Raw genomic sequence first — 21,877 nt, 5'->3', positions numbered from 1 at the left:
AATAGTCATCTACAAATCACTGCCTTTTGAGGATGTTGACGGAAATCCATTAGAATGGTGGAAGACAAATCACAGGCAGTTTCCTTTGCTGTCCAAACTGGTCAAGAAATGCATCTGCATCCCTGCTTCCAGTGTCTCCTCTGAAAGGATGTTCAGCTCTGGAGGGAACATCGTCACACAACTGCGGAACCGTCTGGATCCTGAAAATGTCAACATGCTAGTTTTTCTGTCAAGAAATCTGAAATTAACAAAACTGTTGGAAAAATGGACTGAAGCATAATTTGCATATCTTTGAAAGTACTTTATTTTCTTTTTTTATTTTCTTTTTTTTTCAGTTTCAATTTTTACTTTTCTGGGGACCAGGACTAAAAATCTCAGGTTAATGTGCTGGAGATCCAGCAGTTTGATTTTTACTCTTTCACTGATACACTGATGACATCAGACACTAACAAATAGCATTATATGGTGAAAGTGTACATATAAAATGTTTGAATATGGCACAATCCTCACCACTAACAAAGACCTGGACTGAAAATTGCCAGCTGTAATGTAACTGGTTGGATGCAAGTAATCTTAAAATATGATTCAAATAAAGGTAAATGTTTTTCTATCAGATTTTCTGTCCATCATTGACTTGGAAATATGAAAATGATAAACAGTAGGCTAAGATATTTTAATTGAATACATAATGACAGTGTTTATTAAAGAAAGTTATTTTAATATTAGTTTATTACTTATTTCACACGTTATGCCCTATTATAGACGTGTACATTTATACAAAAATGATTTTCCAATAGGATTACATTTTTGTGCCATTGTGAACTCATTTAAATATCGCATCGTAGATATCGTAGGTATCAGTAATCAAAAACTGAAATTTTGATATCATGGCTACCTCATGTGCAAATCATAAGGAGTGAAAAAAAAGCAACTGAAGTTACATAAAGGCTTTTTATAAGAGAATAGCGAGTGTTAGTTGGAAAAAAATTACAATGTATATAAAACATTGTGTTGCATAAATGACTTAATGTAATGTAATAGATACACACATGTAATTTGTAGATTCATATTATATATCTGTGCATCATTTACTGTAGTATTTTTCATATGCATGTAATTTGAGTTTGTTAAAGCGTACATTCAGTCTAACTACTTTAAAAGTTTTGTTTATAATTGTCCTTGTTGTATCACATCAAAAGTAGGTTAAAAATAATTCAGAAACACCTTTCATTAATTAGAAATTTAAAAAAATGAATGAACCAACAGTACAGCACTTCACCAGTCAAGGACATGACATAAATGATGTAAAGTTTATATTAGAACAGCTAAAATTAGACAATGTGACATATAGAAGAATAAAAGCAAGTAAATGGATAAATAGACTGGACACGATTATGCCAGCGGGACTCAACAGAAAAGAATGAACTAATTAACTCCAATAAATATATAACATTTAAATAAATAAATAAACAAAATGTATTCAAAAGTTGTGCATGCTGATGCGCTGGGGAGGCCAAATCAAGGTGAATCCTCAGAGCCAGCATTGCATCATAATATAAATATAGTTTATATAAAATAATGTTAATTAGAATTAGTACAGATTTAAAGATAGAAGTAAAAATGATGTCACAATATATAGAACACCATTACATCATGTAAGAATAAATCATGGATTTGAATATAAACAATAACAAGTAGTTGTCATGCCGTCAAAAACCTATAAATACCTCCAATGTTTTGATTCAAACACAGGCTCCCTTGAGAAAGATATGTACAACATATCGAAATGTTGGGCAGCTGGCTCTTTGAGCTAAAATATATTATTGTGTTTTATACATAATATCATCCTACAAAGGAAATTAATGGAGGAAGTGAGAGGTGGACTGGAGTATTACACCAATCCAGGAGGGCGAAACAGGCGGGTAATAAACTTAAGAGACTGACGGCACAAAGAGCTAAGTATAGTTCTCATCAAAACTTTAGAGATAATTGTATAGATAATGCAGTAGTTCCAACTGGTTTTAAGATAAAACTAAACGTAATCATGAAGACTAATGAAGAGATTCAACAATGTTTTTCATCGGTGCTGGTGACAACTATAAATCAGACTGCAAATTCTCCTCTAGTCCATGCAGCTTTGAGGCACATTATAACCATGCAGTTTTGACCTCATTATAACCATGCAGTTTTGAGGCACATTATAACCATGCAGCTTTGACCTCATTATAACCATGCAGCTTTGACCTCATTATAACCATGCAGCTTTGAGGCACATTATAACCATGCAGCTTTGACCTCATTATAACCATGCAGCTTTGAGGCACATTATAACCATGCAGCTTTGACCTCATTATAACCATGCAGCTTTGACCTCATTATAACCATGCAGCTTTGACCTCATTATAACCATGCAGCTTTGAGGCACATTATAACCATGCAGCTTTGACCTCATTATAACCATGCAGCTTTCACCTCATTATAACCATGCAGCTTTCACCTCATTATAACCATGCAGCTTTGAGGCACATTATAACCATGCAGCTTTGACCTCATTATAACCATGCAGCTTTGAGGCACATTATAACCATGCAGCTTTGAGGCACATTATAACCATGCAGCTTTGAGGCACATTATAACCATGCAGCTTTGACCTCATTATAACCATGCAGCTTTGAGGCACATTATAACCATGCAGCTTTGACCTCATTATAACCATGCAGCTTTGAGGCACATTATAACCATGCAGCTTTGAGGCACATTATAACCATGCAGCTTTGAGGCACATTATAACCATGCAGCTTTGAGGCACATTATAACCATGCAGCTTTGAGGCACATTATAACCATGCAGCTTTGAGGCACATTATAACCATGCAGCTTTGACCTCATTATAACCATGCAGCTTTGACCTCATTATAACCATGCAGCTTTGAGGCACATTATAACCATGCAGCTTTGACCTCATTATAACCATGCAGCTTTCACCTCATTATAACCATGCAGCTTTCACCTCATTATAACCATGCAGCTTTGAGGCACATTATAACCATGCAGCTTTGACCTCATTATAACCATGCAGCTTTGAGGCACATTATAACCATGCAGCTTTGAGGCACATTATAACCATGCAGCTTTGAGGCACATTATAACCATGCAGCTTTGACCTCATTATAACCATGCAGCTTTGAGGCACATTATAACCATGCAGCTTTGAGGCACATTATAACCATGCAGCTTTGAGGCACATTATAACCATGCAGCTTTGAGGCACATTATAACCATGCAGCTTTGAGGCACATTATAACCATGCAGCTTTGACCTCATTATAACCATGCAGCTTTGACCTCATTATAACCATGCAGCTTTGAGGCACATTATAACCATGCAGCTTTGACCTCATTATAACCATGCAGCTTTGACCTCATTATAACCATGCAGCTTTGAGGCACATTATAACCATGCAGCTTTGACCATGCAGCTTTGACCTCATTATAACCATGCAGCTTTGAGGCACATTATAACCATGCAGCTTTGACCATGCAGCTTTGACCTCATTATAACCATGCAGCTTTGAGGCACATTATAACCATGCAGCTTTGAGGCACATTATAACCATGCAGCTTTGACCATGCAGCTTTGACCTCATTATAACCATGCAGCTTTGAGGCACATTATAACCATGCAGCTTTGACCTCATTATAACCATGCAGCTTTGACCTCATTATAACCATGCAGCTTTCACCTCATTATAACCATGCAGCTTTCACCTCATTATAACCATGCAGCTTTGAGGCACATTATAACCATGCAGCTTTGACCTCATTATAACCATGCAGCTTTGAGGCACATTATAACCATGCAGCTTTGACCTCATTATAACCATGCAGCTTTGACCATGCAGCTTTGAGGCACATTATAACCATGCAGCTTTGACGACACCACAGCTGAAAATTCACCTGTAAATGATGTCAGCACCTTAATGTTTAATAGTAGAAATGTAAAATTGTTTGCTTGTTTGTTTCTGATAGACTACCGGTAGTTTGCTTTTCTCTCGTAGATCCTTTATCATTTTTATAGATAACATGGTGTCAGGTTTTTGCCATAAGTGACATGTACCAGTAAATGTTCTATGTATTGCTAAAGTGCATGCTACTGTAAGTAATCTGCTTGTAGTGGTATCCATGCAGCTTCAGCCAGTATAGTATTTGACAATCTGTGAATCAGCTTACAGTTGGCTTGTTATATTGCTAAAAATCTAAGGCAGTTCCTCTTGAACTTTTTGTGGAAATTGTGCTGTGCTTTTATTCTGTGATTTATAAAAAATATATATTATATATACTGTGATGGTATTGTCATGAAAGGAGCTTTTTATTGAACAAAATGTATTATTTGTATTATGATTACAGACAACTTTTATTTGCTAATAAGTCCCAGACAGTACATTATGATTTTTCTAAATTGGGGTAAGATCCAAATGATTTATACACATTGAACTATTAAAGAGACTCCTGTTGTCTGTTCGGTGTTTGACTTGCTTAAGATTGGAACCAACAGAGCCTTAGTTTAATTCTAAACACTGTCAGCATCATCTGTCTGTTTAGTTCAATTAAGCAGAGCCACTGTAAGAACTGTGCAGATTTACTTGAAGGAGGGCATAATGTGGGGTATTAGTGAAAGCATGGTAAAGCATAACACATTGTAAAGAATAGCGAGGTATGGTAAAGCATATTATTTAATGTGGCACACCAGGGTAGACTATGGTAAATGCATATCCATGGGGAAATCATGGTAAAACTGCAAAAATGCAGTGCAAAAATACCTTTGTAAACTTTTATAAGGGGGAATTCAATTGCATACAACAACAAGGTATCTTTCACAGTAGCACAGACATCCTTAAATACAGTGGACATTTTAAATCATTTGACCAATTAAACCTTTAACTACATAGAGCTACTTTATTTCATTTATTAAAGCATACTGAGGTATTTCACTTTGATTTTTTACATGCAGTGGAATGGCTATTACAGCCCACCAAGACACTGAGTAAAATGATCTAAATGGAAAGCTGTTTACAGATCTGCTGTGGTGGAAGGGTTACAGAGTCTATATGCTTAACGCCTCTTGCTTTACAGTGGTAGTCTTTCTAAATAAAAATACTTGTAAACTAAAAGAGGAATTGCTTGGTAACATTTAATCATAGCTGCATAATATCCTTTTTAGCACAATATGATAATTGCTTTGAACGCAATTATTTAAAGCAGGATTTCAGAATTGAAAAAGTACCGGGGGGTCATTTAAAAATAGCAGCGTGATTTTCGGTGCAGTACAAAAACAATATTACTCAAATACATTCCCAGCATGCATTTCTTGATACAGTGTGTTTTACAGGATAATGTTGAGTGGTTAGATTAGGTCATTAGATATAAGCACTACTACCTTTATGGGCAAACTGATGTGACATAGTTGTGCCATATATAAGCAGTGGCCCAGGTGATTGCTGGGAGAGCAGGGAGAGTGTGACTCACTGTCTTATGATTGGTGAAACACTTCTGGATAACGGATGAACAGCTAGCAGGTCAGGAATAGCAATGGTAAAACACATGTAGGTTATTACTGTCTGTCAGTCATATTAGAGGTATGCAGTGGCTTATTGTAACAGTTGTGGTGCATAGAGCGATTCTTGGAGATGAAACCTTGTCACCTGTGAAATAAAAAGGGGATTCACCCAGAACCTTGGTTCCAATACGCTTGAGGTGTCACATACTGGAGCTTCAAGAACATACTCTCTGGAGGCTTGGTGGTCCAGTAGTCAAAGAAAAGGGCTTGTTATTAGGAGGTTCCCGGTTCAAATCCCTGCTCAGCCACTGACTCACAGCGTGTGACCCTGCCCAAGTCTCTCAACCTCCTTGTGCTCCATTTTTCGGATGAGATCTAAAACTGAGGTCCTGTTGTAAGTGACTCTACAGCAGTTGTTGATGTGTACTTCACCCCTAGTCTCTGTAAGTCGCTTTGGATAAAAGTGTCTCCTAAATGACTAATTCATAATATTATCAATCATCCTTCTGATGCGTTACCAGTGTATTGCCTGGCTTACTTATTTTTCGTATTGTAATGTTTTTAGCTACCTTCTTTCTGATGCAATGCCAGTGTACTGTATTGCCTGTATTTTTTTAGCATTTAAATGTATCATTATGTTTACATTATACATGTTAACTTCACCACCAAAATATACATTTTGCATTTCAGTGTAGCATATGAAATAGTATTATTTATTGATTTTTTGCTGCAAATATTAATTTGCCTTAATATAGTGTAGCGTGCACATGGGTAGGGGTCAGGGCTGGTAGGTGACGTAATCTAAACATTACTATTACATTACAATTTCTGTGGTAATATTCATCTGAGGAAATAGAAGGAAAAAGGATATTAGAAATACATGTAACTATTTAAGCTACATGCTTCGTAGCATGCTATGTAAGGTAATATAAGTTAGAAAAAGTCATGTTATACTGTTTCAGTGTGTGCTGTAAGATATAGTTCTTTCAGTAATTGTACGTTAGTAGTAATACTACTAGTAGTAGCAGTATGGGGGATCATGTTTTAGATACATAGTATTACTCCTTGCATATTTTTTTAAAATAATTTTCCTCTAACAGAATTCATTTTTGTGTTTCACAGATAAAGAGATTTTATATCGTACCCAGGAGGGCAACGTGGTGAAGTTCAATGTTGAAACACAGGAAAACACAACGTTAATAGAAAACAAAAAGTTTGTGAGTATTCTACTACTGATTCTCAATCCATTCAATACATATGTGCAATGTGAGCCACAGTAGAACGTGATTACTGTACTAGAAATGGTATAAAACCATTTGACTATTAAGAGAAATGTTGAATTTCTCTTCAGAAATTAAAAAGCATTTAACCACCAAGTTGCGCTAAGCAATTAAGGTAAGTAATAACATCTTCAAAGTCATTTTTGACACAGAATTCAGTTGGTTTTTCACTTCGTCTCTTGACATGGTCACTTGGGATACATTAGCTAGAAACACATTTTGATTGGTAAGCTAATCATTGTCAGGATTGAACCGATTGTAATTGCCACACCGTGCTGTTTATATAATCATTAAAAGCAGGCAAGTGTAACTGAATTGCTATGTGTTTCTTTACAGGAGACGTACAAAGTCAGCAAGTATGAAGTGTCACCAGACTTGGAATTTGTTTTGCTTGCATACAATGTTGCCCCAGTAAGTCCTGTTCTGTTGTTGTGTAATGAGAGGTATAATCCATGCTGTAGACAGAAGGTACAGTTACACAATGCTCAGCTCATACTGTATGACATGTGGTGTGCATGATTGCCCTGGGCTGAGGTAACAATGAAATGGAAGAGAAGCAGGTGTTGCTTTGTGGGGCTGGCTTTGTTTAGGTCTATTCACATAGCTCATTAAGCATCCTGTTAGCAGGAATCGTGCTGAAAGGGGAGGTCTGATTATAAACCTCTAATAGTTCAGGGTTAAAAAAAGAAGGAACATAAACAATATTTCCACAGATAGAACTAGAGAAAGTCACCAAGTACCATTATACTGTGTAGAGAAAATAAACACCTAGCATATCTATCTAGTCAGTGAACATTAGCCACTAATTAATATGACGTTTGTCTGCGACTGTATATCCTTGTGTATTCTGTGGTGTTTATGGTAATGAAGCAACTCATTTAACTTCGGACCACGGGCATGTTTTATAACCTGGAGCTGAAAGATCCTTGGCCAACATACACAACACGAGAGTATTTCCATCATAACCTTCTGCCACCTAGTGGGGATGATAGGTATATATTTTATACATGCTTCATTGTCATGGACTTGCAACATGTATCACTGCTCCTCTGCAGCGTAATGTCAGCTGTCTGTACAAACACACATTTCCATCTGTATTATTAAAAGATAAATGAGCTTCAAGCCCTGTCCCTGTTACAGGGTCTGTACACCAAAATGCAATCTGCACCTGTGTTTGTGAAAGGAAGTTCCAGCTGTTAAGGCTAAATGATTTTACTATCACACACATTTGTGCAAAGTGAATTTTGGTGTTAAACCCCCATCTTTATATTTGGTATACAGTGTAAATCAATGATGCCACATTGTTTTAACTTCCAGCCATGTTGATGACATACTGTAGACCACACACTTTGAGACAGTGTTTTCACATTTGATTCTGAGCTGTATGCTAGACTCCCTCTATCAAGTTCCATTACCGGTGTTATTCTGTAGAGAAAAGTCACCCAGCAATTTAAACTTAAGAGCTATTACTGTATCATTTTCACATAAATATAATCAACACTACGGGGTCTCTGCCAATGATCTTAAAAGTGTCATATCTAAATAAAGAAATCTGGTGCAACATTCATTAAATTGTGCTTTAGATAGTCAGTGTCATTTATTCCACTATATTTGAAAATCAGAGCATTGCTTAAAGCAATAAATCAGTGAAAATTGGAATAAAGTGAATTGAGATGAATGCATTTGAATACACTTACACTACAGCAGTAGGCATGGCTGAATTGAATGTCAGCCTATTACAGAACACTGTGGGGGGAAAGCTACGTGCCTTTTTGGAATTCTAAGACAAGGTCAGTCATTAAAATGTCATTCAATTATTTCTTCACAGCGTACCACAGAGGATCTCGCCGTTTGTTTTTCCAAACTGAAAGAGCGAACAAGATTAGTGTGAATACAGTGACTGAACACACAGAAGATATAGCATTTCAGTTCTGATGCAAGGCTGTAATTGATAATGAAACAGACACATGGCTGACAGTGTCAGTTTAATGTGAGAAATCTCTTGGATTGCACAGACAATAACTGGTCCCCACGAACAAAAAACTAGCAGCAGTGTCTTTTTTTTATCTAATTATTTATGGGATTGGTCTATCTACAGTCCTGTCTGTTAGATACTGTATGGCAGGATTTAACCAAACATGTAAAGCTTACCCATTTAAATCTGGTATACTTCTTTGAATGTAAAACATTGTGACACAGTGACCTTCTCGCAAATTACTGAGGTGGCACACTGTTAGCTGCTCTAAATTACTGAGGTGGCACACTGTTAGCTGCTCTAAATTACTGAGGTGGCACACCGCTAGCTGCTCTAAATTACTGCGGTGGCACACTGTTAGCTGCTCTAAATTACTGAGGTGGCACACTGTTAGCTACTCTAAATTACTGAGGTGGCACACCGTTAGCTGCTTTAAATTACTGAGGTGGCACACCATTAGCTGCTTTAAATTACTGAGGTGGCACACCGTTAGCTGCTCTAAATTACTGAGGTGGCACACAGTTAGCTGCTTTAAATTACTGAGGTGGCACTCCGTTAGCTTCTTTAAATTACTGAGGTGGCACACTGTTAGCTGCTCTAAATTTAACTACAGCTTCCAGCATGTACTCCTCCTGGTCACAATTTAAAACCAGGCAAAGGCCACATTGTCATGGAAACTAATAAAGGCTCATGCAAACACAGTACTGGGTTGGATGCTTTGTGAATACAGCCATTACAGTATTATTAAATATTATTATTCCTGCACAATGTCATCATCATCATCATCATCATCATCATCATCATCATCATCATCATCATCATCATAATAATAATAGTACAGAGATAATAATAGTAGTAGTATTTGATAACTTGTACCACACATTGCAATGTAATATGCTTTGCTTCTTTTTTCTGCAGATTTATCAACACTCTTTTACAGCATATTATATTCTCTGCAATTTGGGTACATGGTAAGTCAATTTTCTGTGCTCTATTATATTATCGTTGCATCTAAACCTCTTGTACTCTCCAATTCAAATTCCTAAAAGGGTTACACTAATTAGAAATGTAGACATGTAAGCAAAAGTACATTTTGTTAGGAAGTATTATTTAATATGCTTCTTAAATTAACCTCAATATCTGGGAAGCATAGTGAATTGTATAGGACTTACAAGACTGTTATAGTTGTTCAGAGCTGGGGATGTACAGTAGAAACATTAGAAATGGTTATTTTGTAATTAACATTTATTTTAATCACAGTTCATTACCTGTATTTCATTGGCCTTGCTGACACCTTGTTGTGCTGCCATCTAGTGGATTTTAACACCATTGCAGTGTGCTGTTTATTTAGATTTTGGACTGAACAGTGTTTACAGTACAGTACAGTAGTCTACATGCAAGAACAATTTGTTATTATACTGTTGTCATGCTTTGACCCTCTAGTAGCTTGATTTTAGCATGGAAAATACACCTAATTCTATGCAAAGAGGTAATTAGTCTGGAGTTTACCAGCTTATGTAATCAGAAAATATTAACTATGATGATTGCAGATGTGGAGAAGGTAACTGACTTTCTTGACTTACTCAAAGTGTAATGCATACTGTAGCCTGGGTAGGACATGGGTAGCAGGTGCGGAGGTTGGGTGCAAACTCCATGCAAGCATCCTGGGCACTGTACCAGCGAGCTCGCCTGCCTGTGTGGTAGCAGAGCTGTTAACCTCCATCTATTCATGTCTGCTGTAGCACATCACAGCATTGCATTTTAGGGCTGCATATAAACAAAGTCACTGCTATGCTAAGGCTATGGGACAATAACCATAGATATTTTGGAAAACATTGTGGGCAAGATTTTCACAAGTTCATAAATGATTTTATGATTTTGTCATTTTCAAGCGGTCGTTATGCCTATTTCGGTATTAAACAATCACCTTAATGTGATTTTTTTAAAATTATGTTGATTTACGAAATAATGTTAATATCTTAACGAGCAGTGCTTCTTGCCATTTATTTTATTTTATTTGGATTGCGTGGGAATTTAAAAGCAAATCTGCATTACTTGTCATAATTTATCATTAATCTGCACTTTGAAAAAAAGGGTTTTAATTAACGAAAGAGTGAAACAGACATTTGACAGACCGCGTCTGTGATGCTGATGATACAGAGAGAGAGAGTGTACAGGACCAGGGTTAATTTCTTACAGACTGCCTCAATACTTCAATATTTGTAGTTATGAAAATAATTTAGCCTTTTCTATACTTGTGGTTATGAATTAGAGTTATTCACTTATCTTAACCATTTGTAACCTAAAAAATGATATATCTTCATGTGCACCCAGTGACTACCAATGCAACTGTAGCCTATTTGAATTCTGAATACGTACATTATATGACAGCTGACACCTACTGTAGATTTCAGTTGTATAACTCAAATAAAATCTTGGTTTAGAAAACAGCATATTAGATATTACAATAAAGTTTCCTTAGGTGATTGCGGATCTGCTTTTAACACCTGTGTCTCATCCACACAAGAATGAAGAACAGGCATCAAGGACACACAGTGATGCACTAGGAATGTCATCGAGATCGTTGACATGAATTTTGCCTAAACGTATTTGTAATGTTGTCAGATTCCCCCCACACTATGTATAGTGTACACTTTCACCTTCACACGTTTGTATGCATATAAAATACTTATAATACTGTAAGTGTTCGGTGTCTAATCATGTTGAGTTCATTTATCACAGAGGCCAAAGCGTAACAGAGAAAATGCATGATTAGAAAAATTCACTGAACAATTAATTATAAACAAATTGTGTATTGGGTTAGGGAGTTCTATCGTAATTTTACCCACACGCCAGACCATTGTGATCAGCATTTTATATGTGAAGTGTTCTAAATAAATTCTGCATGACAAAAATGTACAATTTTAAATGAAGTTTACAAATTATACACAACATATATATTACCTTTATTTTTCATTTCCATTTGGCTGCTGCTCGCCAGTGGGAGAGCCGCCTCCCTGTATGCTAGTAGTTTCCATAACAGCGAATTATGCTTCCATTCATTTTTCTTGATCTCGTTAACATACATTTTGATTAACGAGTTCCCCTTATCTAGTCGTTGAGACAGGAAGTGATGTATGTGACCTGCGACAATTAAGCTTTCTATCGAGAAATATGTTCATTAACAACCTGATCATTAACGGATTGATTTAATTAACACATTTCATTTGAAAATCACTAGATACTAAAGCTCTTGTTACTATACCACGAGTTCGATACAATAACACTGGTTTGTGAAAATCCTGTCCTGTATGTCTCAAGAACAAGTACTACCTGTGGAGATTCAGTTCATGCAAAGTCTGACAGTGGCTTTTTGGCGTGATACCCCTTAAAGCTTGTGGGGATAAAGTGGTGCTGGCACACAGGTACTTACGCAGTGCAGACACTTCATTTTCCAGCAACAAATATAAGACTTTGATAGCATCATGAATTAGATATCTAATAAAACTGCTGCAAGGGTAAAGCTAGTCCAGGGTCTTTAATGTGTGCTTCTCTCCTAGGGAGCATCGCAACTTGAACCCCCCTGAAGTTAGAAATGCGAAGCTTCAGTATGCTGGCTGGGGTGCAAAAGGGCAACAACTGGTAAGAAACTGAAGTTACTCCTTTTAACCCCTTCAGTCCTAGCAGGACCTCGCCTTATCTTAGCCTTATGTTAACACATGCCGTTGAAAATCACGCTGGAACCTCACGGGACTCCTAGGTCCCAGTCTGATCTAGTGTATAAATATATGTAAAAACACATATTTTTTGTCCTGTTCTCATGTATACTCAAAAAATAATTTAATACTGAGAGGGTTAAAGTAAATGTTTCACAAACCAACGCTTTAACATTCATTTTCTTACCGTACATTATTTCTGATTAACAGTGCTGAGAATCATTTGTTTTTTCACTTGTTTTCCTTGATCAGACAGAATATTCAAATATTCCAGATACAATGCTAGATTGCTGCATCCTGGTACCGTTGCTGTTAGTCACATGGTCTGATCGCAGCAAATCCATTGGTTGAACCTAACATGTGACGTAATCAAGTACCAGGAAGCAAACTTTTCATCTAGCTCTGCATAATCCAGCAATAAACCAAATGATCAGAAATTGAGGACCAGGGAAAATATTGTCAGTGCTTATAAGAGGTAAATAAAATGTTTCAACCCATTAGCATTCCTTCAAGTTAACCAAGTAATACAAGAACGTGCACTTGATAGAAAGCCACCATTAAAACAATGATCCAGAGCATGTTTTAAATGAGCTATAGTTATTCATTGTGTGTTAAGTTTGCTACAAAGAAACCTTCCATTTGTCAGAAACTGTAATAACCAATAAACTGACAGTGGATTCCCCCCTGGGGAATAGTAAGAAATCTAGTGTAATTCTGAAGTTGTTAGTACTCTTTAGATACGAGCTGGGCCAAAAAATAAAAACACATTTAATCATATGCACTGTGGCAATTGAAGGGAAACATTATTGAGCTTTTGTATAATAATGTTAGCGATCTGAGCTAAGAGGCTCAAAGGCGCCCTAGCTGTTTACAGTGTTAGCATGCCTTGCGCCATGGCTATAGATCTTTAATAAACAAACCCTACATCGCAGTTACTTTATTGCTTACTTTAAGCAATATCAAATAGGATGCTGTCCACCCAAGTGTGTACTGAAATCCCCAGTGCCTTGTGAATCAGTGCTGAGGAAAGTGGGAATTGCAAACTAATTGCAATTGCAAAGGTAAGAAAAATACCATTAGCTCTGCTTACAAAGTCTTTGTGGGCTGCATTGCATCCAGTATTTATTTATTTTTAAACATAAAATCCAATGCCTCGTTTTCTTCACATCTCCAGCAATATTATTTCTGGGGCTGCTGCTGGGTCCATCTACAGTCTTCAAAAAAGATACAGGGAGTTGGGTAGACCAATTGCTGACTAACTGAAACAATCCAAGATTGTTCTAAATACACAGTTAGATGGCATACATTTTAGTGATGAAGGACAAAGCAGTGAAACAGCAGTGCCTCTTGCTGAGAGCATGTCAGAGCATGTCAGATATTAGGTGAAGCAGCTGGTCTGCTACTGACAAACAAGAAGCCTTTGAATGGGTGTTCAGAATTTTACTCCCCAAGTGACATGATCTAGGAAGTGCAAGTATTACATGTTTTATGTTGTGTATTCACATTTGATACAAAGCAGTATTCTATGATTCATTCAATCAAGTTCCATTAAAGGTATACTTCAGTACAAAATAACACTTTCACTGCCACATATTTATAAATGTGATGCTCACAGTTCAATTCAATTCAATTCATTGGTGCTTTATAGGCGTGACTTACAATAACAGGTGTTGCCAAAGCAATTATACAATACATACATATATACACAGTCTCACAGCTACCCAGGTACACAATATGCAACACATTTTTCTTATCTTTTTACTTTGTCAGCAGGATAGTGTTTTGTGATTTTGACTTTGCTATGCCCTTCAATGCACAAATAAATCAAACATTAGCAATTCTTAAAAATACAAATGAATGCCATGTGGGTTATCTTGTATTTTACCAATCTGGACTCAAGCTTGTCTGGACTGTAATCCCAGGTCAGAATAATGCTAGTGTTAATTTGCAGCTAACCCTATACCAGTCTGAACACCAGCAGCAGCAGCATATTCCACTTGTGTTTCTGTCCCTGAATCTCAATGAATACCCAAGGGAAGTCAGCTGGGCACCTCCTAACCCTGTGTATTAAAACATGACTGCAAAATAGCATTGAGCAGCCAGGCATTTGAACTCACAACAACTATAATATGAGGATGTCTTCATATTCACACAGAGTGCTGGAGGCTGTGAAAGCCAATACAGAATCTATTAAGTATCTAATTCTCAAGCTTATCTTAATTATGTTCATATCCTTAGGAACACATAGTTTGCAGGACATTTTGAAACATGCTTTAATATTGTATGCATGTGTTTATGCTCCAGATCCTACTAAAATTGGGAACAGCATGGGGTAAAAACTAAAAAAGGATTTAGTTGTCTGAAACAGATCACCATTTGTTTGTACTCTGATGTATTTTGTTAATATATAGCACTAAGCGTGAATATTAACTGCAGGGTTCCAAGTCTTCTAAATTCAGCTTGCGTTTTAATCATCTCCTTTTTTATGGGTTTGTTTTGATCGTAGAAAACTAATTGCACAGATGAGTGAAGCTACAACATATTAACCAGACACTAGCATTTTTAACACTGTAGAGTTCAACACTTTTAAATGCAAAGTGCTATGACAGTTTCCTTACAAGGCATACATATTATAAAGCCAGTGATGTTAATTGTAATAAAGAGATGTATTAAATCCACCAGGAAACCGCACTAGGGGCCGCATTTCTTTTGTATATTATACTGCTAATTACATTAGTTCTGTACCGTATAAGGCCAGCTGTTTATATTATACTGCTAATTACATTAATTCTACACTATATGAAGCCAGCTGTTTATATTATACTGCTAATTACATAAGTTCTATATCCTATAAAGCCAAGCTGTTTTACACCGAGGTCAAGTTGCTTCTTCCTGGACAGGAGGACAGGTTATCTATCTGATTAACAAGGTGGACCAGCAGATGAGATTATATATATCACTGGATTCTCTTTTCATTAGTGATGATATATTTTACAAAAATGCATTACCATGATTTCCATGTGCTTCCTCTGTGCTTTACTGCAGTTTGCTTGGCTTTTACCGTGATCTGCAGTAAGAGCAATGCAGAGTGCACATGAAAATGTAGGCTGTGGTATTCTAGGCTATTTGCTGAGCTGAATAATTCTCTGTAAGCCCAAATATTAAAGTGGTTTACAGTGTATCATTTAAATGACACTAAATAAATAATAAATGAAACTGCTATCGATAATGATGTGCCGGCCCGGTTATGAGACACGAGAGTAAAAAATGAATTCCAAGCAAACGCCTTTCCCTCAAGGTCAGCTCTCTGTAATTTCTTTTGAAGGTAAGAGAGATTAGAGGAGATGAAAGTCTCTCTGGTGGAGAAATAGAACAGCAGGGGCTGTCCTCCTCTGTCACTGCAGCATTAATGTGTTGTACTGAGAATTTCACTGGCTGCTTCACATTAGCTTTGATGCCTCATGGCTCCTTTTTTAACTCCATTTGGTGTTTTTTTGTTTGTATTTTCTTCTAATAAAGCACAGGGCCAGCAATAGCAGCGTGAGCCCAGTGGCAAAATAGGATTTCAAAATGCATAGATATTTCTAAACTGAAAATCCAGTTTTAGAATCCAGATTGACAAAAATAATATTGAATAATATTGGCTCAATGTGTTATTGGATCCATAGTTTAGAGATTCTGTTGTTTTGAGTTCCACTCTATCATATAGTATATTTGTGTTCCACCCTGGAATACATTTTCCTTACTGCTGTACAGCTGTGGCCAAAAGTTTTGCATCACCCTATAGAATTAACTCATTTTGCTTCATAAAGTCGAATGAAACCTGCTGAATAATGTTATGTTAACATATTGAATTACATACAGCTTTGTCACTTTCACTTAACTGAAAAACTGACAAATTGAAAAATGTGACATTTTGAAATCTAACATGAAATACTGTACTAATATTATGGCTTCTGGTAGACTTTTGCAATATCATTTCGTAGTTTCTTTGATTACATGATGTTAAATATAAGATCTAAATGATGTTCATATAGGTTTTTTTTATTTTTTTGTCTCAATCCTAACAGTCTAGGTGAGGAAGAACTTTTGACCATAGCTGCATATACGTACAGAGTGGCTGATATAAATGTGATAATTTGGTTACAACATGTGTACAGATCCTGTCCATCTTACTGTGCCTGCGCATGTCACACATGGTAACACCAAACATGTCTGTATCCTTCCGGAATTATTACATTCAATATTTTCAGCTATTATCTTTTATGTTTACCCACTTTTTAGCATTACTTGGTATACATGTATTTATTCTTTTAAACGAAAAACCCTTTTTAGCTTAATGTTCTATAGTTGACTGGTTACCTTGTGGCCAATTGTTGAGCCTTTTTTAAATAAAATAAGCTGTTGCTTATTGAGTAGATGCCCATTTCTGTATCACATGTGAGAAATGCTTAGCCACCCCTCTATATTGTTATATTTTAAACCTAGCCTCACAAGCCAGGGGGCAGGAAACATAATCTAGTTACATAAATAAAGTATATTTTCTCATTTCAAAAATACGTGGGCATTACAGGGGTAAGCCAGACCATAGAATTCACATAACAACAACAGACAAGAAAAAAACTGTTGTATAAGGATATGATCTCTACAAAAAGGGGGATAGCCATTTAAATGAAGATACCAAAGTGTCCTATCCAATCCACCTTGTCCTTTCATAACCCTTAACATGATCCCCTCCACCTCCCACCTCCCACCTGCAGCCCATCCAGTCCACCTTGTCCATTCATAACCCTTAACATGACCCCCCACCTCCAGCCCATCCAATCCACCTTGTCCTTTCATAACCCTTAACATGACCCCCCACCTCCAGCCCATCCAATCCACCTTGTCCTTTCATAACCCTTAACATGACCCCCCACCTCCAGCCCATCCAATCCACCTTGTCCTTTCATAACCCTTAACATGACCCCCCACCTCCAGCCCATCCAATCCACCTTGTCCTTTCATAACCCTTAACATGACCCCCCACCTCCAGCCCATCCAATCCACCTTGTCCTTTCATAACCCTTAACATGACCCCCCACCTCCAGCCCATCCAATCCACCTTGTCCTTTCATAAACTGTCAGTTAAGTAATGTGTGTTATAGAAATATGTCTGCCACCTTCCAGTATTATTCCTTCATCAAGAGGTGAAACTGCAAACAGCCTGTGATCTGTGAGTGATAATCGAGTGGAAAGAGGCCGTGTTTGCAGTTGTGAGGATAAGTGAGCCCTTGGTTAGCATTTCTGAGTCATGTCCTGTATGTTAGACAAGCATGGTAATTGTGAGGTCTTGATGTTGGCTGCTGCTGGTTGATGTTGGAACACTTTGCCTCAAGAAAAAGCTGCACAGGCAGAAGATAATGAATGTCCATTAATCTGAAAGTGTTGCACAATCAGTGGCAGTGTTTCAAACTAATGGTTTGATTGAGGCCCACAGGCACAAGGCTGCAAACTGGTTTCATTTAAAAGATTTCTCATGTTTTATTTTTTTCATTCAGTTTATATTTCCTCGTTGGTTTTAGTCTCCTGATTAGTCTTACAGGTCTTTACTTAGTATACTGCTGTCAGTAATGTCTTTGTATGACCCTTTATCATACCATGTCACAATCAAATCACTTGTTGCATTTGAAAATGCACTAGTACATTGGAAATACATTGCTTCAGCTGCTTTTCTGTTAATACAGTTTAGTTAATGTGAGCTTTGCTCTGTGAGACTAGGTTCATACTGATAGCACAGCACCCGACAGCTCTGGAGGAGGAGCAGGGAAGGGCTGGGTGTACAAAGGAATAGAATTCAAAACGGCTATGATAATAATAATAATAATAATAATAATAATAATAATAATAATAATAATAATAATGATAAACATTCCTTTTGTTTATTTTTTTTCTGTTTTAGAGCACTGGCCATTTTGAATGATTCTTCAGGAAAGGGGGAAGCTAAGCTGCTTCATCACAATGTAGAAAATGTATGAATTATTTATATAGAATGTTGCAAACTCAGTTGTGAACACTTCATAATTATATCACACAGGCTATACAGTATGCCATTGATATGGAAATATATATGAATACTGATGTTTGAATATGTATGCAATGCTCTAATTCTAAATATATATATATATATATATATTGTGACACACCGGGGTAAGTCTGCCACTTGCAGGACCGTCTTCACTGTCTTCTTTGGTGTAAGATAGAATCACAGGACCACAGAAATGAAATAAAACTACTTACCAGTTTTAAACTTGTTCCACCGTATTGCTTCTTGTCTTTTCCTTAATTTCTCCTTTCTCCACAAAGTCTAACCGCAACCACCATAAGCCTCCCCCAGCTCGACCCTGAACAAAGGAGATAATTTCCTTTTATTGTCAACCAGTCCAGCCACTTACAAAACTAACACCTCTTAACCACCTGCAGCTGTGGTGGTTTGCATTTCAATTAAACCCTATGTACTCCTGGCCCTTGTAGTTTCTTTGGTAGCTGCCATTTTTGTAGGCCCTATTAACTACAACTCCCATATTGTCTCTTGGGAGATGTAGTCTTTCCCTGCTCAATCCGGCACTTTCCAGTGCCCCGGTCCTGTATACCGTAATATGCTAGGACCCACATATTTACCATTCGTGACCAGCCCAAGTCTATGGTCACAATATATATATATATATACATATATACATACATACATACATATATACATACATATACATAATGTAATATGTAGCTGCATTTGAAATAATGTTAATTGACTTCTGTACTTGATCATAATCTGTTACTCTGTTGTGAATTATCAGAATATTTTACTGGGGAAAAAACAGAAACGTCACATCCATTACCTCTGTTAATAAGCTACAACAATTCTGAGTGTCAAAACTACAGTAATATGTAAAATTTAAATTATTCTGATTTAATCAAGCATTGAAGAAAGATGAGATGATAAAACATTCAGAAAAAAATGAAGTTCTACTATTGCTAGAGACAGCTTTTTCTATAGCTCTTAGTGATGAAACGCTTGAGTGATTGCACTGAAGCACAGCAATATAGATGAATGCTGTAAATGACAAACCTTTACCCGACTGGAGGGAGAGTATTTAAATGATTTCACCTTTCAAAGAATGAACTTGCTCTGTAATTTTAATTAAATGCATTGCCCCTTCTGCTTTTCTGACAGTGTGAATGAAATGAAACTGCTTTTTTAAAGGTTATGACTTGCTGACCTAACATTTCTAAAAGGGAATTCGTGTTTTAATATCATCCTCTTAACTATCAGTGGTGCTGGAAAATGAAAAAAGAAATGAAATACATTGAGATGTACACGGACTGGTGTAGGGACAGAATGGAGGGACAGTGGCTGTGTTAACAATGGCAAAAGAACGGACTTGTACGCTGTTGTCGTACATTCCTCATGCTATACAATTTAAATTGGAGGGTTAACAATAAACAAAGGTGGCCGTCATTGTATTTTAATGAGGTGGGGCTACGGTAATAATTCTGAAGTCAAGCACTGCACTGAAATGGAAAAGTATTGAATATTTTGTAACCATGTGTACCAAAGTGAATGTCACTGACATACTTGATGGTAGCATTTAGATCTGTCACCTTATAGATAAAATGTGATGTTGTTGACTTAAACCTTATCATGTTGGCAAGCTGTAGGAGCAGGGATGGCCAAAGCTGGCCCTTCTAATCCTGGTCTTTGTTCCAATCCTGGAGTGCAATGGCCTTCTTCTTCTTCCTCTTCTTCCCCTTCCTCTTCATCTTCCTCCTCCACTTCCTCTTCTTCCTCTTCAGTGCTGCCAGATCTGAAAAATATATCGTATTGGAGCCTGAAAATGATTGTATTTCATGAAAAATGATCATACATCCCAAAAATTAAAAAACACTAGAATGTATATAAAAAAATGTCCTTAATATATGATCATATTACTGTAAATAGCTGTTAACCTTGAGTGTGTATAATAAACTAATATTGTGCAAAGTAATGCATGTATTAAGCATATTTGTATAATGCCTAAATGTAGTTAGCTAGAATTATTGTCGAGTGGTAAATTAAGTATTTTGAGATCTATATGATCTAGGCTATACATAACAGGAAAGAAAGTTATTCTAAAAGGGCGTCAACATGTTTGCAGCAATAGTATACTTTTGGGAGACAATACAAGAAAGATTGGAGCCAAATAGAATGTTGCTGCCCCTCTTTCTTGCTCCCAGACAGACAACTCTCTGTAAGCTCTTTATTTATGTTGCATTCACTAGTTAATCTGGGTGTCTGTATAATAATATTACTATCGCCTTGTGACAGAGATCGAATGATTCTTGGTGTTAGATCTCCTTCCAGATCTTTGAGGGTACTGAGTAAAGGGAACAGAGTACCCTGTACTGGATGGCCCGATAGTTCATTCCCAGGGTTAGGCAGAAGTCGGCCATCTAGAAAGGGGACTGAACTACAGTACACTAAATAATTGACCCAGAAGGTTAACAGTGTGGCATCCATGGTTTGGAGTAGCAGGTGCCCTCATTAACCAAGGGGTCATGGTTGACGGTATATAAAGTGGGTATAGTGAGGTGATCTGTTCCTTTGTGAATGGTTAAAACTGGATATAACTGAAAGGAGAACTGTGCTGGGATATCGTGAGTGTTTGTTTGTTTTGTCGTTTAAGCATCTACTGTTTGTTATTGTTTGGACGGCTAACACGATCCGGAGCTGTTGCAAAAGGACAGCATTAAACCCGGACAACATCACTGCACTTTGTATCACCCAAACTGTATTTTCACTAGGTGCACTAAAAGCATGCACTTTAGACTGGTGTTTGTGTTTGTGTTTTGTGTGGGTGTATAAGGAAACGGGACTGTGTACTATTCAGGACTGTGTGTTATTGCGGGACCAACCCGTGGATTACAAATGAAGGAATACACACCGCTATTTTGCTTTTTCATCATCATTGTTAATTGCTTACTGCTGTTTTGTCATTTGGGCAATTGGATTTAAAAACAATAAACCACCATTATTGATAACCTGCACCTGCACCTGCATGTGGCTAACCCCTTTGCCACATGCCTAAATACAATTATGGTCGTGTTTTTTTTAGGAGTGTAAGTTCAGCAGTAAATTCTGCATTACAACAGCGGCCTCTTGCTCTCCTGTGGTTGTCAGTCACAGGCTGTGTAACCAACCACCGAGCAAAGGTTGCATCTCTGGTAGCACTGTGGTCTGCAGACGGTGCTTTGCTTTCGTGGTCGATGTCAACTCATCCTCATACTTGCTGTTCTTCACAGGAGTACCTGGACAATCCACCTGACTCTCAGTCCTCC

The 21,877-nt window shown here is 37.1% G+C and overlaps 1 protein-coding gene across 5 annotated transcripts in view; it reads left to right on the top strand.

Moving 5' to 3' along the window:
• LOC117400354 (dipeptidyl aminopeptidase-like protein 6) overlaps positions 1-21,877 on the top strand; it is a 279,665-nt gene that overhangs the window by 201,883 nt on the left and 55,905 nt on the right. For all 5 annotated transcript variants that reach the window (XM_034000187.3, XM_034000189.3, XM_034000186.3 and 2 more), the window contains exons 4-7: positions 6,678-6,772; positions 7,172-7,246; positions 9,729-9,781; positions 12,371-12,452. In XM_034000187.3, the coding sequence (XP_033856078.1) occupies positions 6,678-6,772; positions 7,172-7,246; positions 9,729-9,781; positions 12,371-12,452 (305 nt within the window). The remainder of the gene's footprint in view (positions 1-6,677; positions 6,773-7,171; positions 7,247-9,728; positions 9,782-12,370; positions 12,453-21,877) is intronic.

Source organism: Acipenser ruthenus, chromosome 4, assembly GCF_902713425.1.
Source record: "Acipenser ruthenus chromosome 4, fAciRut3.2 maternal haplotype, whole genome shotgun sequence".
NCBI classification, from domain to species: domain Eukaryota; kingdom Metazoa; phylum Chordata; class Actinopteri; order Acipenseriformes; family Acipenseridae; genus Acipenser; species Acipenser ruthenus.
This window is presented reverse-complemented; position numbering and strand designations above follow the sequence as displayed.